The sequence below is a fragment of the Salvelinus sp. IW2-2015 genome, unplaced genomic scaffold (genome assembly GCF_002910315.2).
Source record: "Salvelinus sp. IW2-2015 unplaced genomic scaffold, ASM291031v2 Un_scaffold3349, whole genome shotgun sequence".
Taxonomy (NCBI): Eukaryota; Metazoa; Chordata; class Actinopteri; order Salmoniformes; family Salmonidae; genus Salvelinus; species Salvelinus sp. IW2-2015.
The window spans coordinates 6,608-20,957 of record NW_019944633.1 but is presented as its reverse complement, the minus strand read 5'-3'; the positions used below and the strand labels follow the sequence as shown (position 1 = coordinate 20,957).

At 47.3% G+C, this 14,350-nt stretch overlaps 1 protein-coding gene across 1 annotated transcript; it reads left to right on the top strand.

Moving 5' to 3' along the window:
- Positions 1 to 9,069: 9,069 nt before the first annotated feature.
- On the top strand, positions 9,070 to 12,291 carry LOC139025827 (putative uncharacterized protein DDB_G0271982; the record flags this gene model as incomplete). Its single annotated transcript, XM_070441032.1, has 2 exons — positions 9,070 to 9,204; positions 12,208 to 12,291. Coding segments are annotated over exons 1-2 (219 nt in total), but the record flags the coding sequence as incomplete, so codon positions are not given.
- Positions 12,292 to 14,350: the final 2,059 nt, after the last annotated feature.

Below are 14,350 nucleotides of genomic sequence, written 5' to 3'. Positions count from 1 at the left end.
CAGTCTACTCACACTGTATACATGACAGCAACCAACAGACAGACATCAGTGGTATTAGACCGTCTATCACCTTACACCTTCTAATGGACAAATCAAACCACACACATAAATCATATACAGGAAGATCAGCCAGTCAGCTACTCACACTGTATACATGACAGCAACCAACAGACAGACATCAGTGGTATTAGACCGTCTATCACCTTACACCTTCTAATGGACAAATCAGACAACACACACATCAAATCATATACAGGAAGATCAGCCAGTCAGTCTACTCACACTGTATACATGACAGCAACCAACAGACAGACATCAGTGGTATTAGACCGTCTATCACCTTACACCTTCTAATGGACAAATCAAACACACACATCAAATCATATACAGGAAGATCAGCCACTAACAGACGATCTCTGCCACACCAATCAATACATCAACCGTTAAATAAAGCTGCCATGCAAACACACACCTCCAAGAATTAACGGTGTGCTCTGCTCATTTACCACATCCACTCAAACAAGACACTAGACAGGGACTTGACTCAGTCTATTAATCATTAGGTGTGTGTATATATTCTCCATGCTGGCTTAGCCACCTGTTCAAGACAATATCGAAAGTAGTAATTTATCTCACTACAGGACAGCGTGCGCCCCACACACAGTCTTGTACAACTAACCTTGTTGGGACACCAAATGTAGTACCATTCAAAATCCTATTTTCCCTCCTAACCTTAACACCATTCTAACCTTAACCCCTAGAAATAGCGTCTGACCTTGTGGGGAATAACAAAATGTCCTCAGTTTTGTTGTTTACTGTTCTTGTGGGGACTTCTGGTCCCCACAAGTATAGCTAAACACGTCCACACACACTCCTATTAGGTTATCAGCAACCATTAAAACCACAAAAGTAAAGAACCAAAGATCGCAACATAATTTCCAAGAAGAATCCAAACATTTTAAAGCAGCATTCCTAAGACACTGAAACGGTTCCCCCCAAAAATTTTGTTTCATTGCCACTAAAACTGTTCCTAGAAAAAGCTGTGTCACGGCCACAAACTCCCAAATGCATCCCAGTAAGGTGACCTTGCTACTGGTTTGTTCAGACAGGGAGGGATGGAGGCTGCCCCCCATGAAAAGACCCTCCCTGTCCCCCTCTCTGTCTGTTCAGACAGGGAGGATGGAGGCTGCCCCCCATGAAAACACCCTCCCTGTCCCCCTCTCTGTCTGTTCAGACAGGGAGGGATGGAGGCTTCCCCCATGAAACACCCTCCCTGTCCCCCTCTCTGTCTGTTCAGACAGGGAGGGATGGAGGCTGCCCCCCATGAAAACACCCCCCTGTCCCCCTCTCTGTCTGTTCAGACAGGGAGGGATGGAGGCTGCCCCCCATGAAAACACCCTCCCTGTCCCCCGCTCTGTCTGTTCAGACAGGGAGGGATGGAGGCTGCCCCCCATGAAAACACCCTCTCTGTCCCCCTCTCTGTCTGTTCAGACAGGGAGGGATGGAGCTGCGCCCCCATGAAACACCCTCCCTGTCCCCCTCTCTGTCTTCCTATCTCCGTTCCTCTTCCGCCCATCTGACTCAGGCAGAGACGAAAGGGGAGAAAAACACACAATGAAAAAGTGTTGGCAAGCAGAAATTGAATGTCAAGGACCCTTGTTTCTCCTGATGGAGGTGTAAGTGTTAGCCTGGAGGGGAGAGAAAGACAGGGAAGAGTTAGACATGGAGAATAAAAGACTGGGAGAGAAAAAAGGCAGGACAAGGTGACAGACAGAAATATATAGGTAGGAGAGGATCCAAGGAGGAATAGACTCTCATCACAAACTCATTTCCTGTGATGACATAGCAGACATAGTCACATAGAGATAAATGTGTGATGTAATTGCAGAGACGAATGTCATTTGCCACGAGTAGAATGTGGGTGTATGCTTGGTTGTGTCATCACATACATGTCAGGGTACTCACCACTGGCTCCATAAACACCTCAGGGGACTTAGTATGGATATCATGTGACAACCAATTATCACACAACACAATCACTCACAAGCACTCAGAAGACACTGATTAGCAACTCATACAAGGACGGGAGAGACCAGACATGTGTGGAGGAGAGATGAAGATTGAGATGAGGAGAGCGAAGGAGAAAGCACAGAACAGACTATAGGAGACGATTGAGAACAGAACATGGTAAACTGGGACTGAGCTAGTAGTAGAGGGACAAGATAACAGGTACAATCACAGACATGCACATGGTCTGTTGAGATGCACTCTGTATGACTGGTAAACTGGAGACTGAAGGATAAGAGGGAGGGAACAGGTAAGTCAACACGGACAGCACTGGGTTCTGTTGAGATGCCCACTCTGTATGACTGGTAAACTGTGAGACATAGTAGTAAGAGGGAGATAACAGGTAGTCAACAGACAGCACTGGTCTGTTGAGATCACTCTGTCATGACTGGTAACTGGAGACTGAGTAAGAGGGAGATAACAGTAAGTCAACAGACGCACTGGGTCTGTTGAGATGCACTCTGTATGACTGGTTAACTGGAGACTGAGTAAGAGGGAATAAACAGTAAGTCAACAAACACACTGGGTCTGTTTGGATGCACCACTCTGTATGACTGGTAAACTGGAGACTGAGTAAGAGGGAGATAACAGGTAAGTCAACAGACAGCACTGGGTCTGTTGAGATGCACTCTGTATGGCCGCGTCTCAAATAGCTCCCTATTCCCTGTATAGTGCTCAACTTTTGACTGTAGGGAATAGGGTGCCAATTGGGCCACACTCATTATATATAGTGGTAAATACAGATGGGAGTGTTTCTGTTTCATGTGTGTCTGTTGGTATAAGTAAGCATGGCGGTGCACTCAGCCGCTGTATGGCACGGCTAGCCACGCTAGGCTAATCACACTGGCTAACCTGGCCCATTATTCCATCATCTAACCAGGTGGAAACAACACTTTGCTGTAGCTCTGCAGCTAGCTCCTATTTACACACACTGACTGAACTACTCTCGGTCTTCACCCCTCTGTCATGTTCTCCTGTCATCATCATCATCTTCATCACCAGCATGTTTAACAATCATCAGCACCATCATCCTCGTCAGCAAGGCCGTATATTACTGTATCATTATGGTGGCGATGTTCATTAACTTTTGATATAGGGAGCAGCATTTTGACTTTTGGATGAATTGCGTGCCCATAGTGAACTGCCTCCTACTCTGTCCCAGATACTAATATATGCATATTATTATTACTATTGGATATAAAACACTCTGAAGTTTCTAAAACTGTTTGAATGATGTCTGTGAGTATAACAGAACTCATATGGCAGGCAAAAACCTGAGAAAAAATCCAAACAGGAAGTGAGAATTCTGAGACTGGTCATTGTTAAACTCATCGCCTATTCAATTCCCTGTAATATATGGATCTGTTTGCACTTCCTACGCCTTCCACTAGATGTCAGCAGTCTGTAGAACGCTGAATGAAGCCTATACTGTGATGTGGGACCGGATGGGAGGTGTTTTAGTCAGTGGTCTGGCAGATTGCCAGTTCTTGGTCATGCGCATTCCTCATGATATCGCCATGCGTTCTATTACTTATAGAGACTGAAAAGAATTCTCCGGTTGGAACCTTATTGGATATAAATGATAACATCCTGAAGATTGATTCTCTACTAAGTTTGACCCGTTTATTCGACTTGTAATATAACTTTTGAAGTTTTCGTCCAACGTTTGCCTGCATCTGCGCGAGCGTTTGGACACGTGTACTACACATGCTAGCAAAAGTAGCTAATTGGACATAAGTAATGGACATTATCGAACAAAACAACGATTTGTGGAACTAGGATTCCTGGCAGTGCATTCTGATGAACATAATCAAAGGTAAGGGAATATTTATGATATAATTTTGTATTTCTGTTGACTCCAACATGGTGGAGAAATTTGTTAAAGCTGAGCACCGTCTCAGATTACTGCATGGTGTGCTTTTTACGTAAAGTTTTTTTTAAATCTGACAGCGGTTGCATTAAGAACAAGTGCATCTTTAATTCTGTGTAAAACATGTATCTTTCATCAAAGTTTATGATGASTATTTCTGTTATTTGACGTGGCTCTCTGCAATTACTCCGGATATTTTGGAGGCATTTCTGAACATGGCGCCAATGTAAACCGAGATTTGTGGATATAAATATGCACATTATCGAACAAAACATAAATGTATTGTGTAACATGATGTCCTATGAGTGTCATCTGATGAAGATCATCAAAGGTTAGTGATTAATTTTATCTCTATTTCTGCTTTTTGTGACTACTATCTTTTGCTGGGAAAATGGCTGTGTTTTTCTGTGGCTATGTACTGAGCTAACATAATTGTTTGGTGTGCTTTCCCCGTAAATCCTTTTTGAAATCAGACATGTTGGCTGGATTCACAACATGTGTAGCTTTAATTTGGTGTCTTTCATGTGTGATTTCATGAAGACTTGATTTTTTATAGTAATATATTTGAATTTGGCGCGCTACATTTTTTCTGGATTTTGGCCAAGTGGGATGCTACCGTCCCACCTATCCCAGAGAAGTTAATGGCCTTAACCCCTGACTGCGGTTTCTCTATTGACTCACAGCAGCCCTCTTGATCTCTGCAGACCAGACAGTTGCTATGGAATCTCAGAGCCCAGAAGATTCATTCATTTATGCGTCAGTCTCTTTTACTCCTCTACGTGTCTGTTTAATTGATTTACAGTACGCGATGCGTGAAATAGTCCTGAAAAAATGTGCAAATCAAGGTCATTAAGTTATGGAACACTTTCTTTTCCCTCTACTGTGTCTTATGTTCAAGATGAGACTTTCTCTGATCAATCCAGAGCAGACTGGGTCACACACACGTACGCACACCTTTCCTCACTCTGCCTTAATAGGTGTGTGATCTTTTAAAGTTGTCGTCTGAACCCCCGAGCGCAGAAACTCATCAGCAGCTTTTATAATGCATGACTGGCCTTCTCCGCATCTCTCTCCAGCCGCTCTCCAGTCAACCAGAGTAAACAGCGCTGCTCAAGACACACAAACTATATTGATTGCAAACACACTGTCTTTATAAACATACTTTCCTCAGAGGTATCAGCAATCCCCAAAATAAGGCCACACACATCTAAAAGCCCACACTCACACATGCAGACATTAAACCAAATTACTTAAATCTAGGCGCTTAACTGGGGCAAAACATACCAGTCAACCCTGCTGGCAATCCATTAAAGCTTCATAGCGGATGAGCCAAATTATTCCCCTACTTTATTAGATGGTGAGTGACAGTTAACACTACTGATGAGCAGTCCATGGAGTCCGTGGAGACACCATTCACACCAGGGTACTGGACTAGATCTACAGTTGATATTTCAGCAAACCAGCCTGCACCTGCACCCGTCCGCCACAGACGTTTTTGAGTGGATCGACACAGAGACGGGGGCAGAGGCATATTTCATGCATGATTTGAAGTCAAGCTGGTGAACGACGCGCACGAGAGAGAGCGGACCGGAGCCACAGCAGCCAGTTTCCCATTGTTTCGGAGCCATGTGTTACTGTTGTCTCGCCAGCCTTGTTCTTCCACAGAGTCAAACAACTGCCTGGGTGGCAGAGAGAAGTGCAGACAGAGCGACGCAGACACACGGATGCAGGAAAACAGGCAGGCCAGCCATTCAGGTCCCTTGAAACTAGTTGTGTTTTCTCTGCTGGAAGATCACAGAGACACTAAACTGATAGCTTTGAGACGGAGGCCCGATTTAACAGCGCTTGAAGGAAACGACCTGGAGGAGCACGGGAGAAAGACCGTTACTTGGTGCTTCATTTTTTATAAGAAGAACTAAAGGGGCTTTTTGATTGGGTTTAAAGATCTGTTGATGTTGTTGCGTCAAGGTGAAACTTGTTCTCAACCTGAATGAGGTGGCCTAGAAACTAGGGTTTCTAAATAACCTCGTACGATAATACCGTTTTAAGCAAATTTGAATATTTGTACATTTTATATAAATACATGCAGTCAACTTGTGCACTAGGTAATAGACAAAGCAGACTACATTCATTATTTTGACTGTTAGATTATTTTTCATTATGAAGCTTACCAGGACTTGTTTTCCAAAACAGCTGTCACATGTGTTTGTTTATAAAGAAGCACAATGAGCAAAACGTGAGCTTCTTGAGGCCAGTCACTCCTTGCAGCGCAACTGGAGAAAGGTGATCAAGTTACACTTGTATGATATTCACTACTAATGTTTGCCAGCTATATATCTTATAACTATTGAGTTAATTATCTAAGATGGGACAAATTCTCTCCAGCTAGGTTGTGCTAAACGGCTAACGTTAGCTTGAAAGATCAAGCTTCTTGTAACAGAAGAGATAATCCCCTCCTGGATTAAGATCCCTGCTGACTAATATTTGTTTTGTGTGTTTTGAGATACTTGCAAACTTGTATGAGCTGGGTTGATGGTCTTAGCACTCGTTAGCATTTACTTAACCGCTAAGGGGATTCCTTTGTACCTGTTAGCAATTTGTTAGCATTCTGGTATGCTAACAAAACACAGTAGTGCCCTTGTGTGCACTACCGGTAAGACCGCCTATCCCGGGAAGGCACAAGCACGGTATGAAGGTATGCAAATCTGGATACCGCCTAACCCAACTAGGAACAGATAGACGTGAGGTCAACGTTGATACGCTGCGGACACAGCGAAATGGTGAAAACCCAGTAGATTTCATTTGTACCTTTATTTAACTAGGCAAGTCAGTTAAGAACACATTCTTACTTTCAATGACGGCCTAGGAACACTGGGTTAACTGCCTTGTTCAGGGGCAGAACCACAGATTTTTACCTTGTCAGCTCGGGGATTCGATCTTGCAACCTTTCGGTTACTGGTCCAACGCTCTAACCACTAGGCTGCCTGCCGCCCCATGAGGATCAGATGAGGATCAACATGAAACAAAGGCACTTTTCTCCTCTCTCACCTTCTCTCCATCTATCACTATTCATCTGTCCATCTCAGTTACTGGTTCTCTATTTGGAAAAAAACACGGGATGGTTCTTCCAATATTCAAAAATATTTATTCAAACTTTTTCAATAAATGTTCATATTTGTAGCTACTTTAAGTTGTTACCTGCAGTCCACTTGTGCAATACGTTAAGAGATAAAGCAGATTGCTTTCTTCATTTCACCTGTCACATTTTAAGCGATGAAGCTTATCGTAGTTCCCCAGAACACTTGAGCCAGTCACGTGTTTGTTTATAAATAGCACACCGGGAGAAAGCCATGTGGTGAATCCATAGCATTCTATCAGTGAGTCTCTGTTGTGCAGCGCACATGAGGTGATGAACTTACACGTATGTGCAATTCACTACTCAATGTTCTCCATCATATCTTAGAATGGCTTTCTGACAGAAGTCAAAGATCTCTGGATGAGTTATTTTTTCCCCTGTGATTCCTACTAGTGTTTTCCCCCCTCCATTCTCCTCCCATCTGGTCCATGTACACATGCTGCTCTTCCTTCAGAAAAGCAAGCATCACAACTTTGTTCATTTGCACAATTTATCTTGTTCACTTTCGCTTGTAAATGTCCAAACAGATCGAAAATGATATCCGGTAGCTAGTAGCTATGCTTGTATAACTTTATGAGCTGGGTTTGCCAGTCTTACCAATTAGTTTGTCCGTTTTTGCCCGTTAGCATTTAGCTTTGTGATTTCACTATTATAGTAGTTTGTGCTAATTTTGTTAGCATTCTGGTAATACAGGCCCAATGGGCTTTTCTTGCGTTTTTAGCACTTGCCTTGTGTGCTATGCCGGTTATACTGTAAAGCCTGGTATATGAGAAGGGCGATATGACAACATGAAAATCTGGATACCGCCCAAGCCTACTCCAAACCCTGTTACATCTTTTCTCAAACCATTTCCACCCTCATACACCCATCTTCCATCCTTCCCATTCTTTCTCTGTCTATCCTCCCTAACCAAGTCTCTCACTTTGTGTCTCAGTCTCACTGAGCCTCTACACATCTCCCCGTCTCAGTTTTGGGGAGGTGTGTGAGGCGAGAAAGGGAGGTGTGTAGAGAGGTAGATAGGGGTGAAGAGAGCAGCTGGAGCATCTGCCGCAGTCTCCTCTGACAGCAGTGTGGCATATGGCAAGGCCCTGTGAAGGATGGGCGCTGTCACCCGGCAAAGTGCTTACCCACAGACAGCCAGGAGGGGGGGGGGGAGACCAAGAGAGAGCGAGAGAGAAAGAGCAGGAGTAAGAGGAGGAAACAGCTGAACATCAGCACCCACCTCATTTATTCACACACTCCCTTGGAGGAGACGGTGGAGATAAAAAGAGGAGAGGAAGATAGAAAGAAAGCTCTGTGGATACAAAGAGGCTGCAGGGTGGTTAGGATGAGACTAGAAGCACTATTGTATCATCACTGTTAAGAGTTATGCTGGGGTAGAATGAGAAAACCCTTCAGTGGTTCATTCACTCCCTGAGGTGACAGAGTGGCTGAAAAAGATGGAGGCTACCTGAAACAAGCCAATCATGCCCACCAGCATGATTACCACTGACTTACCAATTTAGGATGACTGACAGAGTATCCGAAAGACACTTCTGTTCAACTTTCTGAATAGAGCTAGCCACACTTAACAGTAAGCAAAACACCTTAGGCAGAGACAGAGCACGTTTTATGAGGAAGTTCTCCAACTAACGTATGTAAGGGGTGGAAAAGTACAGTCCTTGAGAACTACTGGTTTCGCTTCAGCCCAGCTGGTTTTGGAAAAAAAATCCTGCATACAGTTAGTTCTCCAGGACTGGAGCTAGAGATCCATACAGTACACTGCTTTAAAACTAGATCCATACAGTGCATTTAAACTGTGACCTTGGTGAGTGAGGTTAGTATGAGCCCTGTCAGAGATGAGAGAGACCAGCCATTTACCAGGGTGTCTCATTAGAGAAGTGAGGAAAGTAAAGTCTCTCTCTCTCTCTGAGCACCTCGTGACAGCCAGCACAGAACCTTTAATGGGAACCATCTTCTCATTAAATACCTGCAGGTGTCTGGAGCTTTGGCAGAGATGGACAGAGGAAAGAAGATTATAGAGAGCGAGATCACTAGCGTGAGAGATCGAGAGCGTGAGATCGCGACAACGAGATCACGAGAGCGAGATAACGAAAGAGCGAGAGATAACGAGAGGGAAGAGAAAAAAGATGCCTAGAAAGGATGGCCGGGTTTGTTCTGGCACTCTCCCCTACGTGACACCCAGCCAGTTCACTGGTGTAGGAGCAGACAGATAGACAGGGTTAGAGTAGGGCTTTCAGCTGGCACCAATTCACACTGGTACATGTCTCCTCTCCACCACACACCCTGTTTTACATCTCTGCCTGAGGGGAGAAGATGAGGGGCCAGGGGAGGGAGAGAGGAAAGGGGGCTATTCCACCCTCTCAGAGGCAGGACAGGACCATATGGCCATGAACGAGAGAGCGAGCGAGATAACGAGAGCGAGCGAGCGAGATAACGAGAGCGAGCGAGCGAGATAACGAGAGCGAGCGAGCGAGATAACGAGAGCGAGACAACGAGAGCGAGACAACGAGAGCGAGAGAGCGAGATAACGAGAGAGCGAGAGAGCAGAGAGAGATAGACGAGAAGCGAGACGAGCGAGATAACGAGAGCGAGAGACGAGATAACGAGAGCGAGAGAGAGATAACGAGAGCGCGGAGATAACGAGAGAACGAGAGCGAGATAACGAGAGCGAGAGAGCGAGATAACGAGAGCGAGAGAGCAGATAACGAGAGCGAGAGAGCGAGAGATACGAGAGCGACGAGAGCGAGATAACGAGCGCGAGAGAGCGAGTAACGAGAGCGAGAGAGCGAGATAACGAGAGCGAGAGAGCGAGAGCGAGAGAGCGAGATAACGAGAGCGATGAGAGCGGAGAGCGAGGAGAGCGAGATAACGAGAGCGCGAGAGAGCGAGATAACGAGAGCGCGAGAGCGAGATAACGAGAGCGCGAGAACGAGAGCGAGAGCGAGATAACGAGAGCGCGAGAACGAGAGCGAGAGAGAGATAACGAGAGAGAGCGAGAGAGAGCGAGAGAGAGCGAGAGAGAGCGAGAGAGAGCAGAGAGAGCGAGAGAGAGAGAGAGAGAGAGAGAGAGAAGAGAGCGAGAGAGCGAGATAACGAGCGCGAGAGAGCGAGAGAGCGAGAGCGAGAGAACGAGAGCGAGAGACGAGAGAAGAGAGCGAGATGAGCGAGAAGAGAGCGAGAGAGAGCGAGAGAGAGCGAGAGAGAGCGAGAGAGAGCGAGAGAGAGCGAGAGAGCACGAGGAGCAGAGAGCGGAGAGCGAGAGAGAGCGAGAGAGAGCGAGAGAGAGCGAGAGAGAGCGAGAGAGACGGAGAGAGAAGCGAGAGGAGAGCGAGAGAGCGACGAGAGCGAAGCGAGAGAGCGAGAGAGCGAGAGACCAGAGAGAAGCGAGAGAGCGAGAGAGCGAGACGAGCGAGAGAACGAGAGAGCGAGAGAGCGAGAGAGCGAGAGAGCGACGAGAGGGAGAGACGAGACGAGCGAGGAGAGCGAGATAACGAGAGAGCGAGATAACGAGAGCGAGAGAGCGAGATAACGAGCGCAGTAAGAGAGAGAGAGAGAGCGAGACGAGAGAGCGAGATAACGAGATAACGAGAGCGAGAGAGAGCGAGAGAGAGCGAGAGAGCAGAAGAGAGCGAGAGGAGAGCGAGAGAGAGCGAGAAGAGGCGAGAGAGCGAGAGAGCGAGAGAGCGAGAGAGCGCGAGAGCGAGAGCGAGAGCGAGAGAGCGAGAGAGCGAGAGAGCGAGAGAGCGAGAAGCGAGAGACGAGAGAGCGAGAGAGCGAGAGAGCGAGAGAGCGAGAGCGAGAGCGAGATAACGAGAGCGAGATAACGAGAGCGAGATAACAGAGAGCGAGATAACGAGAGCGAGATAACGAGAGCGAGATAAACGAGAGCGAGAAAACGAGAGCGAGATAACCGAGAGCGAGATAACGAGAGCGAGATAACGAGAGCGAGATAACGGAGCGAGAAACGAGAGCGAGATAACAGAGAGCGAGATAACGAGAGCGAGAGCGAGATAACGAGAGCGAGATAACGAGAGCGAGCGAGAGCGAGCGAGAGAGAGCGAGAGAGAGCGAGAGAGAGCGAGAGAGAGCGAGAGAGCGAGAGAGCGAGAGAAGCGAGAGCGAGATAACGAGAGCGAGATAACGAGAGCGAGATAACGAGAGCGAGATAACGAGAGCGAGATAACGAGAGCGAATAACGAGAGCGAGATAACGAGAGCGAGATAACGAGAGCGAGATAACGAGAGCGAGAGCAGAGCGAGATAACGAGCGAGAGCAGAGCGAGATACGAGAGCGAGAGCAGAGGAGGATAACGAGACAGAGCGAGATAACGAGAGCGAGAGGAGAGCGAGGAGAGAGCGAGAGAGAGAGCGAGAGAGCGAGAACGAGAGAGCGAGAGAGAGAGCGAGAGAGAGAGCGAGAGAGAGAGCGAAGAGAGAGAGGAGAGAGAGAGCAGAGAGAGAGAGCGAGAGAGAGAGCGAGAAAGAGCGGAGAGAGAGAGCGAGAGGAGAGAGCGAGAGAGAGAGCGAGAGAGAGAGCGAGAGGAGAGCGAGAGAGAGCGAGAGAAGAGCGAGAGAGAGAGCGAGAGAGAGAGCGAAGAGAGAGACAGAGAAGAGAGAGCGAGAGAGAGAGCGCAGAGAGAGCGCAGAGAGAGGCGAGAGAGAGGCAGACGAGAAGAGCGCGAGACGAGAGCGAGGCGAGAGCGGAGAGCGAGAGCTGAGAGCGGAGCGAGAGAGAGAGCGAGAGAGCGAGAGCGATAGACGAGACGAGAGCGCAGAGATAGACGAGAGCGATAACGAGAGCGAGAATAACGAAGAGCGAGATAACAGAGCGAAGGATAACGAAGCGAGAGCAGAGCGAATAACGAGAGCGAGAGCAGAGCGAATAACGAGAGCGAGATAACGAGAGCGAGATAACGAGAGCGAGAGCGAAGATAACGAGAGCGAAGGGAGAGCGAGAGAAGAGAGCGAGAGAGAGAGCGAGAGAGACGAGCGAGAGAGAGAGCGAGAGAGAGAGAGAGAGAGCGAAGAGAGAGCGGAGAGAGAGCGAGAGAGAGACGAGAGGAGAGACGAGAGGCGAAGAGAGCGAGAGAGAGAGCGAGAGAGAGAGCGAGAGAGAGAGCAGAGAGAGAGAGCGAGAGAGAGAGCGAGAAGAGAGAGCGAGAGAGAAGCGAGAGAGAGAGCGAGAGAGAGAGCGAGCGAGAGAGCGAGAGAGCGAGCGAGAGAGCGAGAGAGAGAGCCGAGCAGAGAGCGAGCGAGAGAGCGAGAGAGCGAGAGAGCGAGAGCGAGAGGAGCGAGAGACGAGAGCCGAGAGCGAGAGCACGAGAGCGAGAGCCGAGAGCGTGATGAGTGCTATGAGTCATAGGCGGAGAGCGAGAGCGAGAGCGAGAGCGAGAGCGAGATAACGAGAGCGAGATAACGAGAGCGAGATAACGAGAGCGAGATAACGAGAGCGAGATAACGAGAGCGAGATAACGAGAGATATGAGAGACAGCAAGCGAGAGCTAGACAATAATCTCCTCTTGTTCCGGTCATCCACATTTCCTTTACTCTCGCTTTAATGGAAACTATGCTTTCATTAAATACCTGCGAGGAGATGTAAAGAGGGAGAAATATAAAAGAGGGGAGGCGTAGAGCAAAGGAAGGGAGAGGAGGGAGCAGTGAGGAGGAAACAAGAGAAGGGAGAGGAGCAAAGCCAGGAGAGAGGGAAGAGATGAGGGGTGGCATTGGGAAAAGAGCCAAGAGAAGACATTAGAGCACTGGGCTCTGGGGCGTTCCCTCTCTCTCAGAAGCAGGACATGACCATGTGGCCAAGAGAGCAAGAGAAAGAGAGGGACGGAGAGAGAGTAGGAAGGAGAGATAAGAGGTTTCAAGTTTTGATGTTAAATGCACTAGTACAGTGAAATTCCTTTCTTGCACACTCCAAACATGCATTAAGTAATCAATATCAATGAAGCACTAAAAATAACATAAGGTTGAACAAAAACACACAACAAATAGAAAGAAGAACACAAGAAAGTAAGACGCTATGCACAGGGTCAGTTTGAGTGCTGGGATGCTGGAGTGATACAGGTACATACTGTGCATTTACAAAGTATTCAGACCCCTTGCCTTTTTCCACATTGTTACATTACAGCCTTATTCTAACCCATAACAAAGGACAAATAAGTTCATAAATAAATATCACATTTACTTAAGTATTCAGATCCTTTACTCAGTACTTGGTTGTAGCACCTTTGACAGCGATTACAGCCTCGAGTCTTATTGGGTATGAGCCTACAAGCTCGGCACACCTGTATTTGGAGAGTTCCTCCCTTTCTTCTCTGCAGATCATCTCAAGCTCTGTCAGGTTGGATGGAGAGCAACATTGCACAGCTATTTTCAGGTCTCTCCAGAGATGTTAGTTCGGGTTCAAGTCTGGGCTCTTGCTGGACCACTCAAGGACATTCAGAGACTTGTCCTGAAGCCACTCCTGTGTAGTCTTGGCTGTGTGCTTAAGGTCATTGTCCTGTTGGAAGGTGAACCTTCACCCCTGTCTGAGGTCCTGAGCGCTCTGGAGCAGGTTTTTTATCAAGGATCTCTCTGTACTTTGCTCCGTTCATCTTTCCCTCTATCCTGACTAGTCTCTCAGTCCCTGCTGCTGAAAACATCCCCACAACATGATGCTGCCACCACCATGGTTTACCGTAGGGATGGTACCAGGTTTCCTCCAGACATAACACTTGGCATTCAGGCCAAAGAGTTCAATCTTGGTTTCATCAGACAAGATAATCTTGTTTCTCATGGTCTGAGAGTCTTTAGGTGACTTTTGGCAAACTCCAAGCGGCCGGTCATGTGCATTTTACTGAGGAGTGCATTCCGTCAAGCGGAATGGTAGATTCCGTTTATCTACCATAAAGGCCTGATTGGTGGAGTGCTGCAGAGATGGTTGTCCTTCTGGGAGGTTCACCCATCTCCACAGAGGAACTCTGGAGCTCTGTCAGTGACCATTGGGTTCTTGGTCACCTCCCTAACGAAGGCCCTTCTCCCGATTGCTCAGTTTAGCCGGGCGGTCAGTTCCAGGAAGAGTCTTGGTGGTTCCAAACTTCTTCCATTTAAGATTGATGGAGGCCACTGTGTTCTTGGGGACCTTCAATGCTGCAGAAATGTTGTGGTACCCTTTCCCAGATCTGTGCCTCGATACAATCCTGTCTCGGAGCATTACAGACAATTCCTTCGACCGCATGACTTGGTTTTCGCTCTGACATGCACCGTCTACTGTGGGACCTTATATAGACA